We start from the raw sequence: 20,705 nt of genomic DNA, 5'->3' as shown, positions 1-20,705 counted from the left end.
CCCCGAGACTTAGCACGCACAGAGCGCTGGAGCCACACAGGTCTTTTATATCAAGTTTTTTAGCTGTATATAAATGTTTTCCAATGCGATTGTACACGGCCTTGACTTAACCTCTAGAAATAACGAGGGTGTGCGTCCCACCAGCTCACAGGGCTTCAGGCCAGGATCCTCGGCGATGTTACCACGAAAGAGAGGATCTGCCCGCCTCAGGCCTCCCCCGGCGTAGCCCCCGGCGGGCAAAGAGCTACACCTGGAGAGGCGCGGCGGCCGGCACCTTTGTGGAGCCGCCATTCCTCTCCGGAGACGATTAAGGGTTTTCTGATCCGAAGGAGCCACCGATTGTCAGGTAAACCCCTCAAAGTGTTTGTTCGTTTTCCCTATTTTAAACCTTTGTATCTGTAGATTGACCCTTTGAACCGAGGCGCGATCAAGCACCTCCCATTTTGTTTTGCCGGGAGGTGGGGGTCTCTGGCCGAACAGGAAGGCAAGTCTTCCTCCGCCGCAGCAGCGCCTGGAGTTTCTGGCCGTAATCGCAGGAGTTTATCGGACAGCTTTCTACTGCTGTATTGAGATTCACTAGAAGTGTTTCTCTAGTCGGCCCCGGGGCCCGCGGGCGCTGGGACCGCCGGCGGCGCGGAGCGAGAGGGAGGGCGGCTGACGGGCTTAGGGCCCAGACGCGGCGGCCGCAGGGCGCCAGGAGAGGCGCGCGCGGCCCGCGGGTCGGGGGTTATTTCAGTGCGTGGGGAGGGCGGCCCGCGGCCTAGTCTGGGGTTAAGCGGCTTCTCCCGCGCCGGAGAGAGAACCAAGAGCAGGCGGCTGGACACGGGACGGCCTCCTAAGCTCCAGAGAGTTACCTTCCTCGGAGACCAGCAGAAGAGTGGGCGAACATGAAATCCAATCCTGCCATCCAAGCCGCCATCGACCTCACCGCGGGGGCCCTTGGGGGCACAGCATGCGTCCTGACCGGGCAGCCCTTCGACACACTGAAAGTGAAGATGCAGACGTTCCCTGGCCTGTACAAGGGCCTCGTCGACTGTGGCCTGAAGACATACTCCCAGGTGGGCTTGCGGGGCTTCTACAAAGGGACCGGCCCCGCGCTGATGGCCTACGTCGCCGAGAACTCAGTCCTCTTCTTGTGCTACGGCTTCTGCCAACAGTTCGTGAGGGAAGTGGTTGGATTGGACAAGCAGACGAAGCTGAATGATCTGCAGACTGCGGCCGCTGGTTCCGTCGCCTCTGCGTTTGGCGCGCTGGCCCTGTGCCCCACTGAGCTGGTGAAGTGCCGGCTGCAGACCATGCACGAACTGGAGATGTCAGGGAGGATAGCAAAAAGCCATAATACAGTTTGGTCCGTCGTGAAGAGTATCCTTAGAAAGGATGGCCCCTTGGGCTTCTACCACGGACTCACGAGCACTCTGTTTCAAGTAGTACCAGGCTATTTCTTCTTCTTCGGTGGCTATGAACTGAGCTGATCGTTTTTTGCCTCGGATGGATCAAAAGATGAACTAGGCCCTGTCCCCTTGATGTTAAGCGGTGGAATTGCTGGAATTTGCCTTTGGCTTGTCATATACCCAGTGGATTGTATCAAATCCAGAATTCAGGTTCTTTCCATGCTTGGAAAACAGGGAGGACTTATCAGAACTCTTTTAAGTGTTGTGAAAAAGGAAGGAGTAGCAGCTTTATATTCTGGTCTGAAAGCTACTTTGATTCGAGCGTTCCCTGCCAATGCGGCACTATTTTTGGCTTATGAATACAGCAGGAAGATGATGATGAGCCAGTTTGAAGCATACTGAAGTGTCTTGGTGAATCTGGATCCAAGTACACGCCTTTGAGGACTATAATTTAACTCAGAGTTTCATGGAGCACTGGACCAGTGTGGTATTATTTTTGACTTCATGGGAACTTTGCTTTTGTCTTCCCTGCTTATATGCTAAATCTTAACCTTTATCGAAGAACCTCTATTTTATATCATATAATTTCTGCCCATAATTGTATTGAAATAGAAAAGTTGCTGCTCTTGTGTTTGGTGAGGTAATACAGGGCGAGTGGGTGGCCGTATGTACCTAATCTGAAAAGCTAAACATAGTTGTATCACCGGGCTTTTGCATAAATCTACACATGTACATGCAGTTTGTTTGCTTATATGTTGTAAGTGAAACACAGTTTGGTTTCCATGTTTAATCTCATGTCACTAGAAAAACCGAGTTAAACATGTTTCAAGATGGTTATAAATGATTACTTAACCCACTCAAGATGTAGGGTCTCTTTAAAAGTCTGCTTAACATGTGCACTATATTAGCCAATTAAAGTTTTTAAAAAGTGTTTGGTGCTTGAAAACGAAAATATCCATCTACATTTTTTCATTTACAATGATTTATTTTTTATTGAGGTAATCTTGATTTATGGCATTATATTTCTACATCTGTATACCCTACAATGTGCTCACCACCAAAAATTTATTTTTCATCTATCACCATACAGTTGATCCCCTTTATCCACTTTGTCTCCCTCGTTTACCTACCTGCTCTGATAATAACTACTCTGTTGTCTGTAATGACATGTTTGTTTTATTTGGTTTTGGTTTGTTCATTTATTAGGGGTTTTGTTTGTTTATTATAGTTTTTCATATTCCAGATATGAGTGAAATCCTATAGTATTTATCTTTCTCTGTCTGACTGACTTCACTTAGCATAATACCCTCAAGGTCCCTCCATGTTGTCGCAAATGGCAAGATTTCATATTTTTTCTCCTCTAGATTTTTTGTTTAATATTTATTCGGCTGCACCGGGTCTTAGTTGCGGCATGCAGGATCTTTAGTTGCAGCATGCAGAATGTTTTTTTAGTCGTGGCATGCGGGATCTAGTTCCCTGCGCAGGGATCCAACCTGGGCTCCCTGCACTGGGAGCGTGGAGCCTTAGTCACTGGACCACCAGGGTGGTCTCTGTCATCTTAGATTTTTAAGAGGAGAATATACCTGCATACTGATGTGTCTTCCACAGCCTCGAGTTAAAGTTTCAGAGTAGGCATCCTGGATTTTCCCAAGATGTTCTACTCTTAAAATAGTGCTATTCATCTTCAAAGTGGGATCATATTCCACACTCTTAGTTAGGTGTGGCCTAGAGCATTAGGCCTCTGGGAAGTAGCCTGGCCTTTGTACCAAATTTCCTTCCTCTCTTCTCCCAAAGGGCTTCCCCCTCTGCTCTACTTTAGACTGAGGAAGGGGTGAGGGATGGGGCTGTGCTTCTGTGCTTGGATGAAGACCCATGTAGTTGACAACAGTTCTTAGCTTCCAGTCTCCGGGTCCTGGCCTGGGTAGGATTCCAGGATGTACAATTGGCCCATTTAGGGGTTGTTGATTCCTTTTGGATCGTTCACTGTCCCCTCTGCCTCCACCAGTCAGAAACCCTTCCAGGGAACAGAGAGTGCCAAAGCCATGAGAACTTTTTGTGCCCTGATGGTGATCAGGTGACGGTACCAGTGGATGAAGTCCTCTCCTCTCAAATAGAACTAGACAGAACTTAGTGCTTGCAGTCCACAGTGATTAATGTTAGGGCTGACCCATCCTGAAGTTTACCTGAGGGCTAATAACTCCTTGTCATTTTTTTACAGTGTTGGAAACTTCTAAATTTTGTACTGGCCATCTGTGAGTTTTATTGATGACTGTATATATGATGTGACTTTACAAAGCAATGAAACATAAGAAAAGCAACTTTATTAAACTGTACTATATGTATGTATATAGGCACTGACAAAAACCAAAAACAAAAAAACATAGTTTGTCTGATCCCCACACACTTGTGCATCTGTTTTTTGGCCCTATAATGTAAGAGGGTCATTCTTACTAAAGTAAGCCTCATCATTCCATGATGATCCAAGACCAGCAGAGTCTCTCTCAATAAGAAGTGTTCTTAAGCAGCCTGTAAAGCTGAAAAGAGGCAGGCTCCCAGTGTTAATGATCGCACGTGGCATGTGTGTCAATCACTGCTGGTGGAATGTACACCTGGTATGGAATCCCCAGTTTCCTTCAGCTTTTTTCTATCTGTGAAACCTCTGAGGTAAGTCTAGCCATATTGCCAGAGGCAAGAGGGTCAGGGTGATGGATGTTGACAAATGGGGGCTGGGGCAGACATTTGGGGAGGGGATGCTCAGTGTCATGCCTGGTGTGCTCCAGAGCGGTGGCTGGTCTTCCATTTGCTTTTTCTTTAAAAGAAAACCATTTTTCTACTTTACTTCTAAGTTATTTATACATTTAAGTTATATATTACGTACGTAAGTGGTCAGTAGCTACTTAATGGGGCTTCATTCAAGCAGGTCTGGATTAAAGTAGAAAAGAGAACAGGAATGGCTTCTGCAGGAAGTGGACCTTTCAAAGTCCGAAGGCCCCCTGCTCAGTACCCATGAGCTTGTCTCAATTAGCCCTATAGTCAACGGACCTTTTCACACGTTGTCCATTAAAGGTTTACCTAAATATCTTCAATAGAAATCATTTGAGGCAAGCAAGAGTGGGAGTAAGGAATTGAAACCTAAGTCAGAAGAATTGTTTTCCACCCTTTTTGCTTAATTCATGGTTCAATATTTAGATACAATTTGTACCACTTCAGATCTGTACTCAGACAAAAATATAGTAACCTGAAATATTGTGTTTAAAGAAATTTGAGTGTTCTATCATTAAATTATTTACCTAAATAAAAATATTTTTTGAATTCACACCATTTACAGTATACTGTATTGAGCTCTGGGTATTCAGATATTAATGGTCTGGTTTCTGTTCTCAGGGATCTGATGGTCTAGATGTTTGTTTTCAGTCAGAACAGCAATATTCTAGAATACAATTTAGAAGAAAAAAATAGAATCCAAATTATGTTTGTGTGTGTGTGTGTGTGTGTATGTAAAATCAATGATGTGTGTGTGTAAAATCTTTTCCTTAACTGTGTTTTTGTTTTTATATTGTGGTTTCTTTGTAGTCTTTAAATTAGTTTCATGGTATTTCTTTCTTTTTTCTTCCCCAGCTTTATTGAGATATAATTGACAAATAACATTGTGCATGTTTAGGGTGTACAGTGTTATGATTTATATATGTGTTTATTATGAAATGATTATTACAATAAGGTTAGTTAATGTCCATCACCTCACAGGTTACTATTTATTTATTTATTTATTTTGAGGTGAGATGGTATTTATTTCTAAGATTTAAGTAGGTCAAATCCATATTTCTGATGCCTAGCCTTATTTTAAACTTTACTTCCACATAGTATAATTTATCCCTCAACGTTTTAAAAATTATTTTTTATTGAAGTATAGTTAATTTACAATGTTGTTAGTTTCCAGTGTACAGCAAAGTGATTCAGTTATACATGTGTGTGTGTCTGTGTATATATATATATGTATATATATATATATATATATATATATACTTTTCCAGGTTCTTTTCCATTATAGGTTATTACAAGATATTGAGTATAGTTCCCTGTGCTAAAGAGTAGGTCCTTGTTGTTTACCAATTTTATATATAGTAGTGTGTATATATTAATTCCAAACTCCTAATTTATCCCTCCCTCCCCCACTCCTCTTTGGTAGCCATAAGTCTTTGACTCTATTTCTGTTTTGTAAATAAGTTCATTTGTATCATCTTTTTAGATTCCACAAATAAGTGATATCATATATTTGTCTTTTTCTGTCTGACTTACTTCACTTTATATGGTAAACTCTAAGTCCATCCATGTTGCTGCAAAAGGCATTATTTCATTCTTTTTATGGCTGCATAATATTCCATTGTGTGTGTGTGTATGTGTGTATATATATATATATATATATGCCACATCTTCTTTATCTATTCATCTGTTGTTGGACATTTAGCTTGCTTCCATGTCTTGCCTATTATAAATAGTGCTACTGTGAACTTGCATGTGTCTTTTAAAATTAGAGTTTTCTCTGCTATCCCTCAATTTTTTTTTTTTTTTTTTTTTTTTTTTTTGGCCATGGTGCAAAACTTGCAGGATCTTAGTTCCCGACCAGGGATTGAACCCAGGCCATGGCAGTGAAAGCACCGAGTCCTACCACTGGACTGCCAGGGAACTCCCTGGTATCCCTCAACTTTGAAAAATCTTATTATACCCTTTGGTCTACTGTCAGGACCAGATGGTATGCATCTTGCAATGGTATAGTGATACTGTAGCTAGAAATTCATTCTCTGTTCCAGCTTTCATGGGATACTAATACCAAGCTACAGCAGTTAAGTATATGTAATATCTCAGAAGGACCATATCTGGCAGTGGAGTATCAAACTTGATCATTTTCTTGAATTAAACAAGAAAATGTCCCCAAGTTGTTGAACTTGGAAGAAAAAGCCTGTGCGTCCGGAGCCTGTGCTCCGCAGCGGGAGAGGCCACAACAGTGAGAGGCCCGCGTACCAAAAAAAAAATAAATCTGAACCCATTTGTCTCTGATATTCCAATCAGAAACCTCTCATATTAGTAGTTCTGGAACTAAGTCTTAGTGATGTTGATATCCCCAGAATGCTCAGAAGGTGGCCTTATGAGCAGCTCTCCACTGAAGGCTCCTTGTTCATCCTCCACATTTGAGTATCATTGAATGGGAGCAGAGAGAATTGGAAGAGGAAGATGGCTAAATCAAATTAGTGATCAAGAGGATAGAGCATGTGTTGGCTTGAGTAAACTTCTGTGGGTGGTTCAAGGAACAGAAGGTAGGGCTGGGATAGGTCCTAGACCAGGTATAGCATGATTATGCCAAATAGAAGGTGGCTTCTAGTTGTCTTTAATAACAGCACATGTTTGTGCCTGGCTGTGTCTGTCTCTTAGGAGCCTAGATATGCTTCAGTGCTCTATACTTCCAGGTTGTGGGTCCATGTGCTAAACATTAAGTACTTTGAGGCTTTGAATCTTTGATAAAATAGTCATGAGTTCTAGCTCATCACCGTCCAGGATACCACCTTGTTCTACCTGGTACCAACTCAGTACACAATATAGGATTGCTTAGCAGTGGGTTTTCTTTGTCATCCAGCAAGTTGGGTGTGTCATCCAGGACCACCATATGCAGCACTGTCATGCATATGAATCAAGACCATGTTTTTTCCCTTTAGGTAATTCTCATGTATCAATTACTTCAGTTACGACTCATTTTCCTCAAAATCAGCTTTATTCTAAGATTAAATCAGCTTGCTTACTCTAAAGATTGAAAAGTAAATGATGTCTTCATTAGCTCTCATGTCTATAGCCTTATCAGACATCATGACAGCCAAGAAGCAGAGGGTGACAGTCCCTAAGATTTTGCTTCATAGAGCAAATGCAGAGCAGTGCCACCCAAGGGAGACTGGGGCCCAGCTCAAACACATCATTAGGTGTTGGTCCAGAACTTCTACTTGTGTGTGGCAAAGTTGAGCTAAGCTTCTTAATTAAGGCTTGGATTTGTAGAGCCTGAGGCTGTAACCACTTTGAGACTCCTTCCTCCCTTTGCAAGACTACCAAAACCAGTAATGGTATGAGGGAAACCTCCAATAGAACATGAGTTCTCAATAAAATATCACCAACTAACAAGACTAACAGTGTGAAAAACAGACTCAACAAATAAAAGATGTATACAGAAGAAACAGAGATTGGAACAACATGGAAAGAACTTAAAAGTAAAAGATATTTAATTTCCTCCAACAAAAAAGAAGGAAATGGCAATTGTTTAAAAAAAAAAAAAAAAGAACAAATTGTTGTGAAAACCTGCCAAATGGAAATTTTGGGGGAAAAAAGCCCACCAAAAAGTATAGTTAATTTTAAAAAATTCAGTATATTGGGTGAATCTCAGGTTTGGACCTAGCAAATATCAGAACATCAAGAATAAAGAAAACATCTTAGAGAAAAGAAGTTTACAGATAAAAGAATGAGAACTAGACTGATAGACTGTTCATCAACAGTCTTCAATACCAAAAGAGGGAGAAGGAAAATTAGGTTACATTTTATTTTTTTATATAAATTTATTTATTTTTTTGCTGCGTTGGGTCTTCGTTGCTGTGCACGGGCTTTTGCTAGTTGCGGCGAGCGGGGTCTACTCTTCGTTGCGGTGCGGGGGCTTCTCATTGAAGTGGCTTCTCTTGTTGCAGAGCATGGGCTCTAGGCGCGTGGACTTCAGTAGTTGTGGCTTGTGGGCTCTAGAGCGCAGGCTCAGCAGTTGTGGTTCACGAGCTTAGTTGCTCTGCAGCATGTGGGATCTTCTCAGACTAGGGCTCGAACCCGTGTCCCCTGCATTGGCAGGCGGATTCTTAACCACTGCACCAACAGGGAAGTCCCTAGTTTACATTTTAAAATCTATGACCAACCAAACTATTGGCTAAGAACATGAGGATTAGACATAGAAATAACTGAATTATGCCTAATAGGTTGCCAGCTTTAAAACATGTAACAATCTACTCTAAGAAGCAAAATATAGTAGTGGAATATATGTTTAAAAACTGTCATTTTTTAAATTCCCATTTGCAAGGAAGCCATATTCAAGGATTAAGGAAGATTTATTAAAAGTGTGGTAAATTAGTTCACTAGTTTTAATGAGTGATATTTGAATATAGTTTAGTCTTTTAACAACTCTACATAAAAGTTTAAAGTTCATTTTCATCTCTTTGCCTTTCAGTATTAAAAACTAGATTAGAATATTAGTAAGAGATCAATCTGGAAATAATTCACAGTAATGAATTTGTCCATCCTTTAAAAGAAAAACTACTGGGAAATTATTATGAATGTAGAAAGTCATCATTTTTACCTAGTGCTGGACTTTCGGTTGGGGGAATTCCAAAAAGTGGCAAAGATACTTAGTACTATACATATAGTGCCCTCGCTGTCATGTACTTAATAAGATATCCAGGTAAAGAAGTTTCTGAAAGTTGTCTTCAAATAAAAGGGTAAAAGGTTTCCAATAGCCAAGAAATAAAAGCAACTTTGAACCAAGAGTAAGGTATAATTTTTTCCTATCTTCAAATTTAGTCCATATGATCTTTTCTGGCTTTACTAAACTCTGATCACTTCTCAACAATATGTGAATTCAGTGCATCTATCAACTAAGATATTATTAAGTATCTGTCTTCTTATGTCTGGGTCTAAATAACTCCCTGGTTATATAGTGCCTCCAATTTGAGTCCAAAATCATATACCATATTGGCCAAAAAAGAACTGGCCTCCATATTTTCTGTAGTTGAAAACTTCCCTGGTTCTCACATGAGCTGGAACTAAGCCAGCCAAATACAGAGAAGTCTTGATCAGAATTCTTTGCCTTTTCTCTGATCTTCATGAAAATTCTGCTAAGTATGAACAGAAGAAAAAAAATCTGACCAAAGATTCAGATTCAATATCTCTATAAAGTACTTAATGAGTGAAAGGAAATACTGTCTTTCCCCTGATTACTAAAGGATTCATGTATTTGACTCTAATACATAAAATAACACCATTTTAATATGATTATAACTTTATGTGTGATTGAAGACATGTCAGTATTAAATTTTTTTGTTTTTTTACAGTCATTAGGAGTTTTAAATTTTTAAGCTGTAATTGACATGTAACACTATATTGGCTTCAGGTGTGACAATGATTTGATATTTGTGCATATTGCAAATGATGACATAAGTCTAGTTAACATCTAGTTAACAACATTCTTTTTCTCTTTTGAGAATTTTCAAAATCTTTGAGAAACTTCAGTCCTCTTTCTTCTAGTCATGAGTATTCAATTTCTGGAAAGTTCTATGCCTCTGGATGAGAAAATGCCTATGAGAAATTTTATGTTTTACTAATCAGATTTTTTTTTTTTTTTTTTTTTTTTTTGCGGTACGTGGGCCTCTCACTGCTGTAGCCTCTCCCGTCGCGGAGCACAGGCTCCGGACGCGCAGGCCCAGCAGCCATGGCCCACGGGCCCAGCCGCCCCGCAGCACGTGGGATCCTCCCGGACGGGGGCACGAACCTGCGTCCCCTGCATCGGCAGGCGGGCCCCCAACCACTGCGCCACCAGGGAAGCCCACTAATCAGATTTTTAAATTGGGGACTAAATATTTTGTACTTTAAAATAAGATTTTTTTTTTTCTATTTCATTCAAAATAGACATAAAAATTGATGTTTGGTTGCTTCAAGAGTTTATTCTTAGTTGTAGTTAATTTAGACTTTCACAGTGATATCGCTCTCTCCCCTTTAGAACTTCCCATTCTTCTAATCTTCTTTTAATTACTCTATAGGAGGTAGACTGCTGATGTGGTTGGGCAGTGTTTATCCCAGAAGGACCATACATAATTCTAAGTCATGTCAGGTTGAAATCTGAAGGAGGGAACTAAGAGAGGAAACAAAGAAAATATTTCCTTCATATATCACCATATAAATGCCAAGTAGATATTAATTCTTTTAAAGTAGGATTGGATGGGACACCACTTTTGCTATAAAGCATTTAGAGAACATATATACATGTACTTTCTTGAAATTTTTTTAAAATGGCCCTCAGGTTGATAATACTTACATCCAGAAGTTAAAAAACAAACTGTCATTCCACCAGATGCTTATTAAGTAATCTTTTCATGCTAAATGGAAAAGCACGATCAGTTGTTCAAAATGCCTATGTTTAATTTTTTTTCTCAGTCATCCATCATAAATACACTTTAGGCAAATCTAAGAGTAATCTGACCTACATATTTTGTCCATTTTTAGCCAATATAAGCATATACAGTGTTGAAATATTAATTGCAAATGTCAAAACAGAAAATGAATTATATGTGTAAGTTTTATTTGAGTACTAAGCCCCTACAGGATGATACACCTTAAAATGGTACATATTAAGACATTTTTAGTTATCCACTTCATTAACCACAGACAAAGCTGCTTTAGGAGTAGTATAAAGAATATTACCTGACTATATTCAATAGGGTAAATTATAATATTGGTGGTTCAGAACTCTCTCTACATTGCTTTGGATAGAGAATTTGAAATGACTACCTTAAATAAACCTATTTGAAATCATCATTAAAAGATAATGCATTTATTTTTACTCACCTATTAGAAAGAGACATTAATACTGGATTGAAAAGGTAGGAAGCAGATGAAAAAAGAACATGCAGGGTTAACTAGACAGAAAGTAAAATCAAGATACAAACAAAATACTATATCAACTCAAGAGCCTTGACTTAAAAGTCAAGGAAAGAAAGAAAGCATTTGTAGCCAGAAAACTTTCTGATTCTTCTGTTAATGAAACCTACGCTATTCTTGCAATTGCCTTTTTGCACTAGTCCTGCCCAGTGTCTTGAACCAGACCACTAGGGAGAATCGGCTTCAAAAAGTTAAACTCATTTAACCCGGAGCCTCCCGTCAGACACACCTCGTACTGGTAGCTCTGGGACAGGGTCCCCGTGCCGCTGACGTCCACCAGGTGGCCCGGAAAGGGGCCCTCGGGCACCGAGCAGCGACTCACCGAGGCCGCCCCGCCCCTCCTGCACAGCCGCACCGCGACGAACACCAGCACCGAGAAGAGGAAGAGTCAGGACACCGACGCCAAAGCAACCACCAGGTAGACGGTGGAGCCGGGCGGCCGGAACCGCGTCCGCCGCTTCCGCTTCCGGGGCCGGCAGGTAGGGCTGCGAGAAGCCGTCCACCAGCAGCACGTGCAGCGTGACGCTGGCCGAGAGCGGAGGCTCGCCGTTGTCCTTGACCAACACCACCAGCCTGTGCTTGGCCGCGTCGCGCTCGCTCAGCAGCCGGGCCGTGCGCACCTCGCCGTTGTGCGCCCACACGCCGAAGAGGCCGGGCTCCATGGCCTTGAGCAGCTGGTACGACAGCCAGGCGTTCTGGCCCGAGTCGCCGTCCACCGCCACCACCTTGGTCACCAGGTAACCCGCCTCGGCCGCCCTGGGCACCAGCTCGGTGCAGGGCGCCGAGGCGTTCTGCAGCGGGTACAGCACGAAGGGCGCGTTGTCGTTGTCGTCCGCCACGAGCACGCGCACCAGCGCCTGGCTGCTGAGCGCGGGCGAGCCGCGGTCGGCGGCGCCCACGCGGAACTCGAACGCCCGCAGGGCCTCGTAGTCCAGGGACCTCAGGGCGAACAGGTGGCCGTTGTCCGGGTTGATGGACACCAGGGAGGCCAGGGGCACGTGCGCGTCGAGGGGCGGCAGCAGCGAGTAGGTGACCTGGGCGTTGGCGCCCGCGTCTCTGTCTGTGGCGCGGACGCTGCCGAAGTGCAGGGCGGGGCTGTTGTCCTCGCGGACGGACAGGGTGTAGGAGGTCTGGGTGAAGGCGGGGGCGTTGTCGTTGACGTCGGACACCAGCACAGTTATGTTGTGCTCGGTTTTCAGCCTGGGGATTCCCATATCTGTGACTGTGATGGTGATGTTGTACTCAGCTCTGATCTCTCTGTCCAGCTCTCCTTCTGACAATAGGGTATAAAAATTCTCTACAGATGGTTTCAAGATGAAGGGGAGATCGTTCTCGATGGAACACACCATTTTCCCATTGTCTCCAGATTCTAGATCGGAAACACTGAAAACAGCCACCACAGTCTCTGGCGAGTTCTCTGGGATAGGGCTGGTAATTGAGAACAAGGTCAGTTCTGGTGGGTTGTCGTTCACATCAACCAACTGAACTATATCACTGTTGATTTTCCTGAAAGGCCTCCACCATCCTTGGCTTCTATGTCCACTTCATAAGTATGGATCGCCTCAAAATTCAAATATTTGATTAGTCGGATATCACCAGTAATTGGATTTAGTTGAAAAGTTTTTCTAATTTCTTCAGAAACATGAAAAACTGCATATGATATTGTCCCCAAATTTCCTGTATCTAAATCAGAAGCTGAAACAGTGACAATAAGAGAGTTAACGGGGCTGTTCTCTAGAACTTGAACCTCATAGAGGGACTGTGTAAATTCTGGGGTGTTGTCGTTTATGTTTAAGACCAGGATGTGAACCTGGACGGTCCCAGACCTCCGTGGGGTCCCGCCATCCAGCGCAGTGAGCATTAACCTAAGCTCTGGCTGCTCCTCACGATCCAGTGCTTTGTCTAGTACTAGTTCTGGGTACTTCCTTCCATCCCTACGACTGCGTGTGAGAACGTGGAAGTGGGAATTAGGAGTGATCGTGTAGTTTTGGAGACTGTTTCTTCCCACATCCAAGTCTTCAGCATTTCCCAAAGGAATTATTGTTCCTGGGGGAGTGTTTTCTAGGATTTTCAGCTGCATTTCATTTTCAGAGAATGCCGGAGAATGGTCATTTACGTCTATCACCTGGAGCTCATTTGTAATAAACTGCAAGGGATTTTGCAGGAATATCTGAAACTGCAGTATGCATGGCTCTGCGGAGCCGCATAGCTCCTCCCGGTCCAATTTCTCATGCAGGAGCAAATCACCGGTCTGATGGTTGAGCTGAAAATACTGTCTGTTCCCTTTAGACACAACTTGGGCTCCTCTCGCGGCCAGTTTCCCTACACTCAGCCCCAGATCCTTTGCTAGATTGGAGATGAAAAACCCCCTCTCTTTTTCCTCAGCCACAGAGTAGCGTCTCGACTGGGACCCAGCCAGAGACCCACCCAGAAAAACAAAGAGAAACAGGACTTGCCTTTGTCTAAGAAAGCGCTCCCCTGCGGCCTCCATTGCATTTTCTGCCATGTTCTTCCGAGAAATATTGTCAAGCTAGCCTCCAACAGCACTGGGAAACGCAGTCTTTTGCCTCCTAACCTTTGAAGAAAACCTAGCGAATAATCCTTACTAGAGTCTTAGATTTGCTTGCTTAAAAATCTGCCCCGACTCACAACCCCTAGTTTACTGCAGTGAATCGTTGTGTTACTGAGTATACACAGTGCCTGCGGTTTAATTCTCCTTCTTAGTCAACAGCGCCACCGTGCGTTCGCTCACAGTTTCAGAATCTTGGAGAAGGTGATGTTTGCTGGGCTTTTTGTTTTGATTTTTTTAATCGCTTATTCCCTTTTATCAAACCGAGTTGATGCTACTGTAGGAATTCCTTCTGTTATATGGTTCAAATAAACACAATCTAGGGAGAAATGCGCTCTTATCTAAAAGAAGTGACTGTCCCTGGTAGAGTCCCATTTCCATGATTTTGCGGAAGTGGGCGCCTGCTAGAACTATTCACCCCACCTCCTGTAATTATTACAGAAAAAGTTTTACAAGATTTTGCTCTAAGTGATGAAGCTTCGCTTTCCTACTTGTGTTTTTCTTTATTTTCCAAATTTTGTAAAATGCACACGAGTTGCATTTATAGTCAGAAAAATGCTACGAAAAGACAACCTCAAGCAAGGTGATAAAAAATTATAATAGATCATGTCAGGGGATATATCCAGAGACCACAAATGCCTAATTCCTTCCACATTTTCGCACTCACTCAAGGAACACAGAGCTTTCTCCTCTTCCTATTTCACAGTAATTCTATGATTACTGGTTTCATCTGTATTAACTCTTTAATCTGCATAACTGTATTTCACCTGTGGAAACCGATATTTATTGCGTTTGTAGAAGTTAGATGTATTGTGGTAATAAGACAGACTATGTCTGTATATCTTATAGAGTTTCCCATCTAATGGGGTGAACAGAATTTAAACAGATGTTTAAACAGTACTATACAGGAAATGTATAATGAGTGCACTGGAAGTATACAATATGGAGACCTAACTTAATGGGGGGGATTCAGAAAGTTTCCCAAAGATGTCCCATTTAATCTGGAATATGAAGGATGAGAAGAAGTTTGCCAGGCTAAAACTAAAATGGGAAGATTCCATATATAAGGAATGCAAAGGCCCGGGGACAGTAAAGCATAGCTATTCTAGATAATGAAGGTAGGATAGTGTACCCAAAGTTTGGTGTCTCAAGAGTAAGTGGGGGGCTTACCTGGTGGCGCAGTGTTTAAGATTCCACCTACCAATGCAGGAGACACGGGTTCGAGCCCTGGGCCAGAAGATCCCACATGGCGAGGACTAAATTAGCCCGCACGCCCTAGAGCCCGTGCTCTGCAACAAGAGAAGCCACCACAATGAGAAGCCCGTGCACCACCACAACGAAGAGCAGCCCCAGCTCATGGCAACTAGAGAAAGCTGGTGCGCAGCAACGAAGACTCAACCCAGCCAAAAATAAATAAATAGACATTTAAAAAAAAAAGAAACATAAATATCACCTATTAAAAAATAAAGAGTAAGTGGGAAGACAAGGCTGGACACGGAGGCAGGGGCCAAATAATAGATGGCTGGATTTTATTCTGAGAGTGAAAGGAAGCTATTGCAAGGTTTTGGGCAGAGCAACGAAACAGCACAAATATTATGTGTTCAATATAGCTTCTTCACAATTATAAGTAATGTTATATGAAGGACCATTTATTAAATTTACTCTTAATATTAGTGATACTAGAAATAACAAAATTACACTTCTTATCCTTATGTTATCTTATTTGGACATAACTGCAAGCTATTTAAATAGCTGTTATCATTTCTGGGAGTACAGAAATTATATGACTTATCCAAGATCCAACAGGTAATAATTTGATACCAAGATACTTCTCTATATGAATGCTAAACTCAAAATGAGACCTTTAAATTTTATATTATAATTTTAATAGTATGTTCAAATAAACATGAAATAATATAAAAATTTAAAGATAGTCTGAAGAACATTAAAAATTAAAATTCCGTTTTAATGTGTGGATCAGAAATTGAACTGCAAGAAATAAATAAGAATAAAGAAAGTTAAATGAATCACTTAAGGAATTATGGAAGGAAAATATACATCATAAAATTGAAAACACAATTTCCCCATGTGGATTCCTTAAGCTAGTGGGCAGGAGAGGAGATTAAAATTAAGCAGAAAAAGAAAAAGGAAAACTATCTTGAAGGAAAGAGACACCAAGTACTAATAACTGCATAATGTTTGAATAACAGTGAAGTTCTGTTAATAACCAAAAATTAAATCAGAGAGCATTTAATTCCAGCAAAATTTGTCCTATGAGTATTTTAATGTATTTGAGTGTCAGTGTATCAAAGATGAAATAAAGACATTTCTTCAATCAGTCACTTAAAATTTTTATGAAGAACCTAGTCTTGCAGTCATTGTGCTAATCATGCAATAAATGGAGAGCTACTGAGAAACATAACTGAAGCACTAAAAAGGAAACAAAATAGCATTGAAAAGTCTAGGAAACTGAAAGGGGGAAAATGGAAGTATTCAGTGAAAAAAAAAATAGAATGAGCAAACCAAGATAAATTTTTTTTCCATGGGCTTATTTCCAATTGAATCATAAATGCTCCAGATATTTTTTTTAAATGCAATGCCAAATTACATATGAAGTTTCTAAAATTTGGTCATAGACAAAAACATGTACTCTCTCAGATCTTTTGGATTTTAATGAAGTACTCAAAGAACAGATGGTTTTAAATAATTAAAACAGATTTTTAAATGGTGGGATTGAAACAATCAGAGGTTTTAAAATTTTTAATAAAAAGCATGAATAATTAGCATGTCTGAAAATGACTGGACATTGCTATTTATTTAACTACATTTTAGAATATTGGTAGTTGATTTATTGAAGACTTTTAATGTGGATGATTTGTAGAATCCAACAGTCAAGGTTTTCACAATCTCTAAAGAATCATACTTATCAGGTATGAACATTTTAAGGAAGTATATATTTAGAAAAGTGTGAGAGGGTGCTTTGTGATTCATGAATGTACCTATGTTAATGGTTTTAGCCAATGTGAGTTCACAGGAAGAAAGTTTAAACTAGCCTAAGAGAATACTCTATACAAACACAAATATTCTGGGTAGGAAAAAGAGTAATCCTGTGTACTTATTGCAAACTTTCAAAAATGTAGGAATGCAAAAATTGGGGCTTCCCTGGTGGCGCAGTGGTTGAGAGTCCACCTGCCGATGCAGGGGACACGGGTTCGTGCCCCGGTCCAGGAAGATCCCACATCCCCCATGCCGTGGAGCGGCTGGGCCCGTGAGCCATGGCCGCTGAGCCTGTGCGTCCGGAGCCTGTGCTCCGCAACGGGAGAGGCCACAGCAGTGAGGGGCCCGCATACCACAAAAAAAAAAAAAAAAAAAAAAAAAAAAAGGAATGCAAAAATTACCTAGGGACTATGGAAGGTGAATTTTGAAAAAAAGTGCTCTAAAAATTAAAGACTTCAGAAAATACAAAATATACTTTTACACATTAAATCGAATTAAGTTACAGTGATACTAACAGTAAGAAAGAAAATTTGCATTCATTATACCACAGAGCAGCACATCTAGAAACACCAGTAACATGCGCTGATTGGAATAAGATGGTTACATTTCAAATACAAAGAAAACAACTCCAATGGGCAAGGCAGTAAAAAAGGACTCTGCACAATTTGACTGAGACGGCAGCATAGACCCTTATTAAAATTTAACTGAATTCAAAACTATTCCTGAAACTGGGGTTTGCCTCACTAACCCTCTCATCTTGAGTAAGGAAGTTTGGGATAACCGGCTTGAGGAACTTGAAAGTCCCAGAGCCTCCCGTCAGACACACCTCGTACTGGTAGCTCTGGGACAGGGTCCCCGTGCCACTGACGTCCACCAGGTGGCCCGGAAAGGGGCCCTCGGGCACCGAGCAGCGACCCACCGAGGTCGCCCCGCCCCTCCTGCACAGCCGCACCACGACGAACACCAGCACCTAGAAGACGAAGAGCGACGACACCGACGCCAAGGCGACCACCAGGTAGACGGTGAGAGGGGCGGCCGGGGCCGCGTCCGCCGCTTCCGCTTCAGGGGCCGGCAGGTAGGGCTGCGAGAAGCCGTCCACCAGCAGCACGTGCAGCGTGACGCTGGCCGAGAGCGGCGGCTCGCCGTTGTCCTTGACCAGCACCACCAGCCTGTGCTTGGCCGCGTCGCGCTCGCTCAGCAGCCGGGCCGTGCGCACCTCGCCGTTGTGCGCCCACACGCCGAACAGCCCGGGCTCCGTGGCCTTGAGCAGCTGGTACGACAGCCAGGCGTTCTGGCCCGAGTCGCCGTCCACCGCCACCACCTTGGTCACCAGGTAACCCGCCTCGGCCGCCCTGGGCACCACCTCGGTGCAGGGCGCCGAGGCGTTCTGCAGTGGGTACAGCACGAAGGGCGCGTTGTCGTTGTCGTCCACCACGAGCACGCGCACCAGCGCCTGGCTGCTGAGCGCGGGCGAGCCGCGGTCGGCGGCGCCCACGCGGAACTCGAACGCCCGCAGGGCCTCGTAGTCCAGGGACCTCAGGGCGAACAGGTGGCCGTTGTCCGGGTTGATGGACACCAGGGAGGCCAGGGGCACGTGCGCGTCGAGGGGCGGCAGCAGCGAGTAGGTGACCTGGGCGTTGGCGCCCGCGTCTCTTGTCTGTGGCGCGGACGCTGCCGAAGTGCAGGGCGGGGCTGTTGTTCTCGCGGACGGACAGGGTGTAGGAGGTCTGGGTGAAGGCGGGGGCGTTGTCGTTGACGTCGGACACCAGCACGGTTATGTTGTGCTGGGTTTTCAGTCTCGGTGTCCCCATATCTGTGACGGTGATGGTGATGTTATATTCGGATCTTGTTTCTCGGTCCAGGGCTGTGTTTGTGACTAAACTGTAAAAATTCTCAACAGAGGGTTTAAGAAAGAAGGGAAGATCATCTTGGATGGAGCAAACCATCCTTCCATTGTCTCCAGAGTCAGGATCTGAAACTCTGAATACAGCAATTACAGTCTCCTGCAAGTTTTCTGGGATCTCAGTGATAAGCGTTGACATGGTCAGTTCTGGCGGGTTGTCATTCAAATCCATCACTTGGACAAACACCACACAACTGCCAGAAAGGCCCCCACCATCTGTCGCCTGAATATTTAATGTATAAGTCTGAATAGATTCAAAATCCAGTTCCTGTGTTAAAAGGAGTTCTCCCGATTTTGCATTTATTCCAAATGTTTTCCGAATATCCTCAGATGCTTGGGAAAGTACGTAAGATATTTCTCCATAGGTTCCAATAGCTAAATCTCTGGCAGAGACAATGGCAACCTGGGATCCAATGGGGCTGTTTTCTAGGACATGCACCTCATAGTGCAGCTTTGCAAACTCAGGGGCATTATCATTGATGTCTAAGACTTCAATGCGGATTAGGGCGGTCCCAGACCTGGGTGGAATCCCACCATCCAGCGCTGTGACGGTTAATCTGATCTCAGGCTGTTCCTCTCTATCCAGTGCTTTGTCCAGCACCAGCTGTGGTAATATTGTGCCGTCGGCACTGTCTTGTAATTTAAGATGGAAGTGGGAATTGGGGCTGACTGTGTAACTTTGGAGACTGTTGCTTCCTACATCTAAGTCCTGGGCACGCTCTATTAGGAAAGTAGTTCCAGGAGTGATACTTTCTGAAATTTTCAATATTATTTCTTTGTCTAGGAAAACTGGAGAATGATCATTTATGTCCCTAATCCGTAGCTCAGCCTGGAAAAACTTCAAGGGATTTTCCAGTAACATCTGGAAAGGTGTACACAGGGCTCGGTAGGGCCACATAGCTCCTCCCGGTCCAGTTTCTCATTTAACAACAAATCCCCGGTCTGCCTATCAAAATGCAAACGCATTTTTTTCCCTTTGGAAACGACCCGGGGGGCCCGAGCAGCTAGATCATCTACCTCCAACCCCAAGTCTTTCAACAGATTGGCCACAAAGGAGCCACTGTCCATTTCCTCGACCACTGAATAACGCCTAGGCTCAGAGCCGGCCTGAGCTATGCCCAGCCAAACAAAGAATATCAAGACTTGCCTTTATTTCAGAAAGCATTTCTTCCTCTCTCCTGCCTCCATCGCTCTCTCGTCTCCCAGCAAACTTGACCCAGCTCGGATTCACGTTGTCGCTGATCTATCTCCCAGTATCACTCAGACACTGGGATAGGTGGAGATGCCTATGGCCCTGATTTCCCGGAGCAACTGCCTTAGAAAGCCTCCTTTTCCTGCTTGCTTCTTTAGCAGAGCATCTGGCTAGAGGAGCGCAGACTGGTAGCTTTCTTCCTTCTACTTCTAATGCTGCAGGGCCACCCTGCGTCCTTTCCGAGTGTTTCTTTTTACCAAAACATTAAGGAAATCCCAATCCTTTCTTTCAGACTGATGGCAATCTAAATGGAATATTTTCAAGTAGTGTCTCTCAATGTACCGAAGTAACAATAATTCCATATTAACTAAAATCCAGTCCCTAATAACTTTTTAAAATTATCCTTCCATTATCCTCCCCCAGTTTTCTTCAACTTAAATAAGAATTCATATTCACTCTTGAATTCCTTTTACAAATGCACTTATTTTCTTAACCACTTGACATAAGGAATGTCTTAGAAAATTTGTTTTTAAACCAAGTTTTATGATTGTATTGGTGTTACATCTGTTTATTCTAGAACAGTCCCCTGTATTTTATTGATATTGAATTTTTTGAAGTGTCCAGATCAGTTGTCTTACAGGTAAACAAAAGATAAAAATAGCTAAGGCATTAGTACTTGTGACTATAAATTAACAATTAGCTATGCTTCAGAAGAAAAGAAAACACTACTGAAGATAGAGCAATAAAACAACAACTATAGCATTATTCAGAAAGGGGGTGTTTCCTCTACTTTCTACCTAGAGCCCAAAAAGCAAGAATGCCAAGGGTGATAGCTGTCTCCGCATACTATCTTGTTTTTAGCTTCAAGTAACCTAATTTAATTGGAGATAAGGTGATGTTAAAGAGATGGATCTCCCATCTCTCTGTCTT

The 20,705-nt window shown here is 42.9% G+C and overlaps 2 protein-coding genes and 1 pseudogene across 3 annotated transcripts in view; 1 reads left to right on the top strand and 2 right to left on the bottom strand.

The window, feature by feature from the left end:
* Positions 1-14,688, bottom strand: part of LOC307184888 (uncharacterized protein) — a 39,548-nt gene extending 24,860 nt beyond the window's left edge. Inside the window, 7 exon segments of the mRNA XM_079918650.1 lie at positions 142-318; positions 409-520; positions 855-983; positions 11,252-11,502; positions 11,506-11,554; positions 11,556-12,604; positions 12,607-14,688. Of these exon segments, the coding sequence (XP_079774776.1) occupies positions 142-318; positions 409-520; positions 855-983; positions 11,252-11,502; positions 11,506-11,554; positions 11,556-12,604; positions 12,607-13,620 (2,781 nt within the window). The 5' untranslated portion in view covers positions 13,621-14,688.
* On the top strand, positions 518-1,804 carry LOC307183671 (mitochondrial ornithine transporter 2-like; annotated as a pseudogene). The gene has a single exon. The product of its transcript is annotated as a mitochondrial ornithine transporter 2-like (transcript).
* Positions 14,689-17,287: 2,599 nt separating the features above from the next.
* LOC307184887 (uncharacterized protein) overlaps positions 17,288-20,705 on the bottom strand; it is a gene marked incomplete at its 5' end in the record, with an annotated part of 41,851 nt that continues 38,433 nt past the window's right edge. The window contains 5 exon segments of the mRNA XM_079918649.1: positions 17,288-17,650; positions 17,654-18,334; positions 18,336-19,456; positions 19,459-19,732; positions 19,736-19,793. Coding sequence (XP_079774775.1) covers positions 17,381-17,650; positions 17,654-18,334; positions 18,336-19,456; positions 19,459-19,732; positions 19,736-19,793 — 2,404 coding nt within the window. The 3' untranslated portion in view covers positions 17,288-17,380.

This window comes from Stenella coeruleoalba, assembly GCF_951394435.1.
Source record: "Stenella coeruleoalba genome assembly, chromosome: 3".
NCBI classification, from domain to species: Eukaryota; Metazoa; Chordata; class Mammalia; order Artiodactyla; family Delphinidae; genus Stenella; species Stenella coeruleoalba.
The sequence above is the reverse complement of the archived record's forward strand: the minus strand, read 5'-3'. Positions and strand labels throughout refer to the sequence as shown.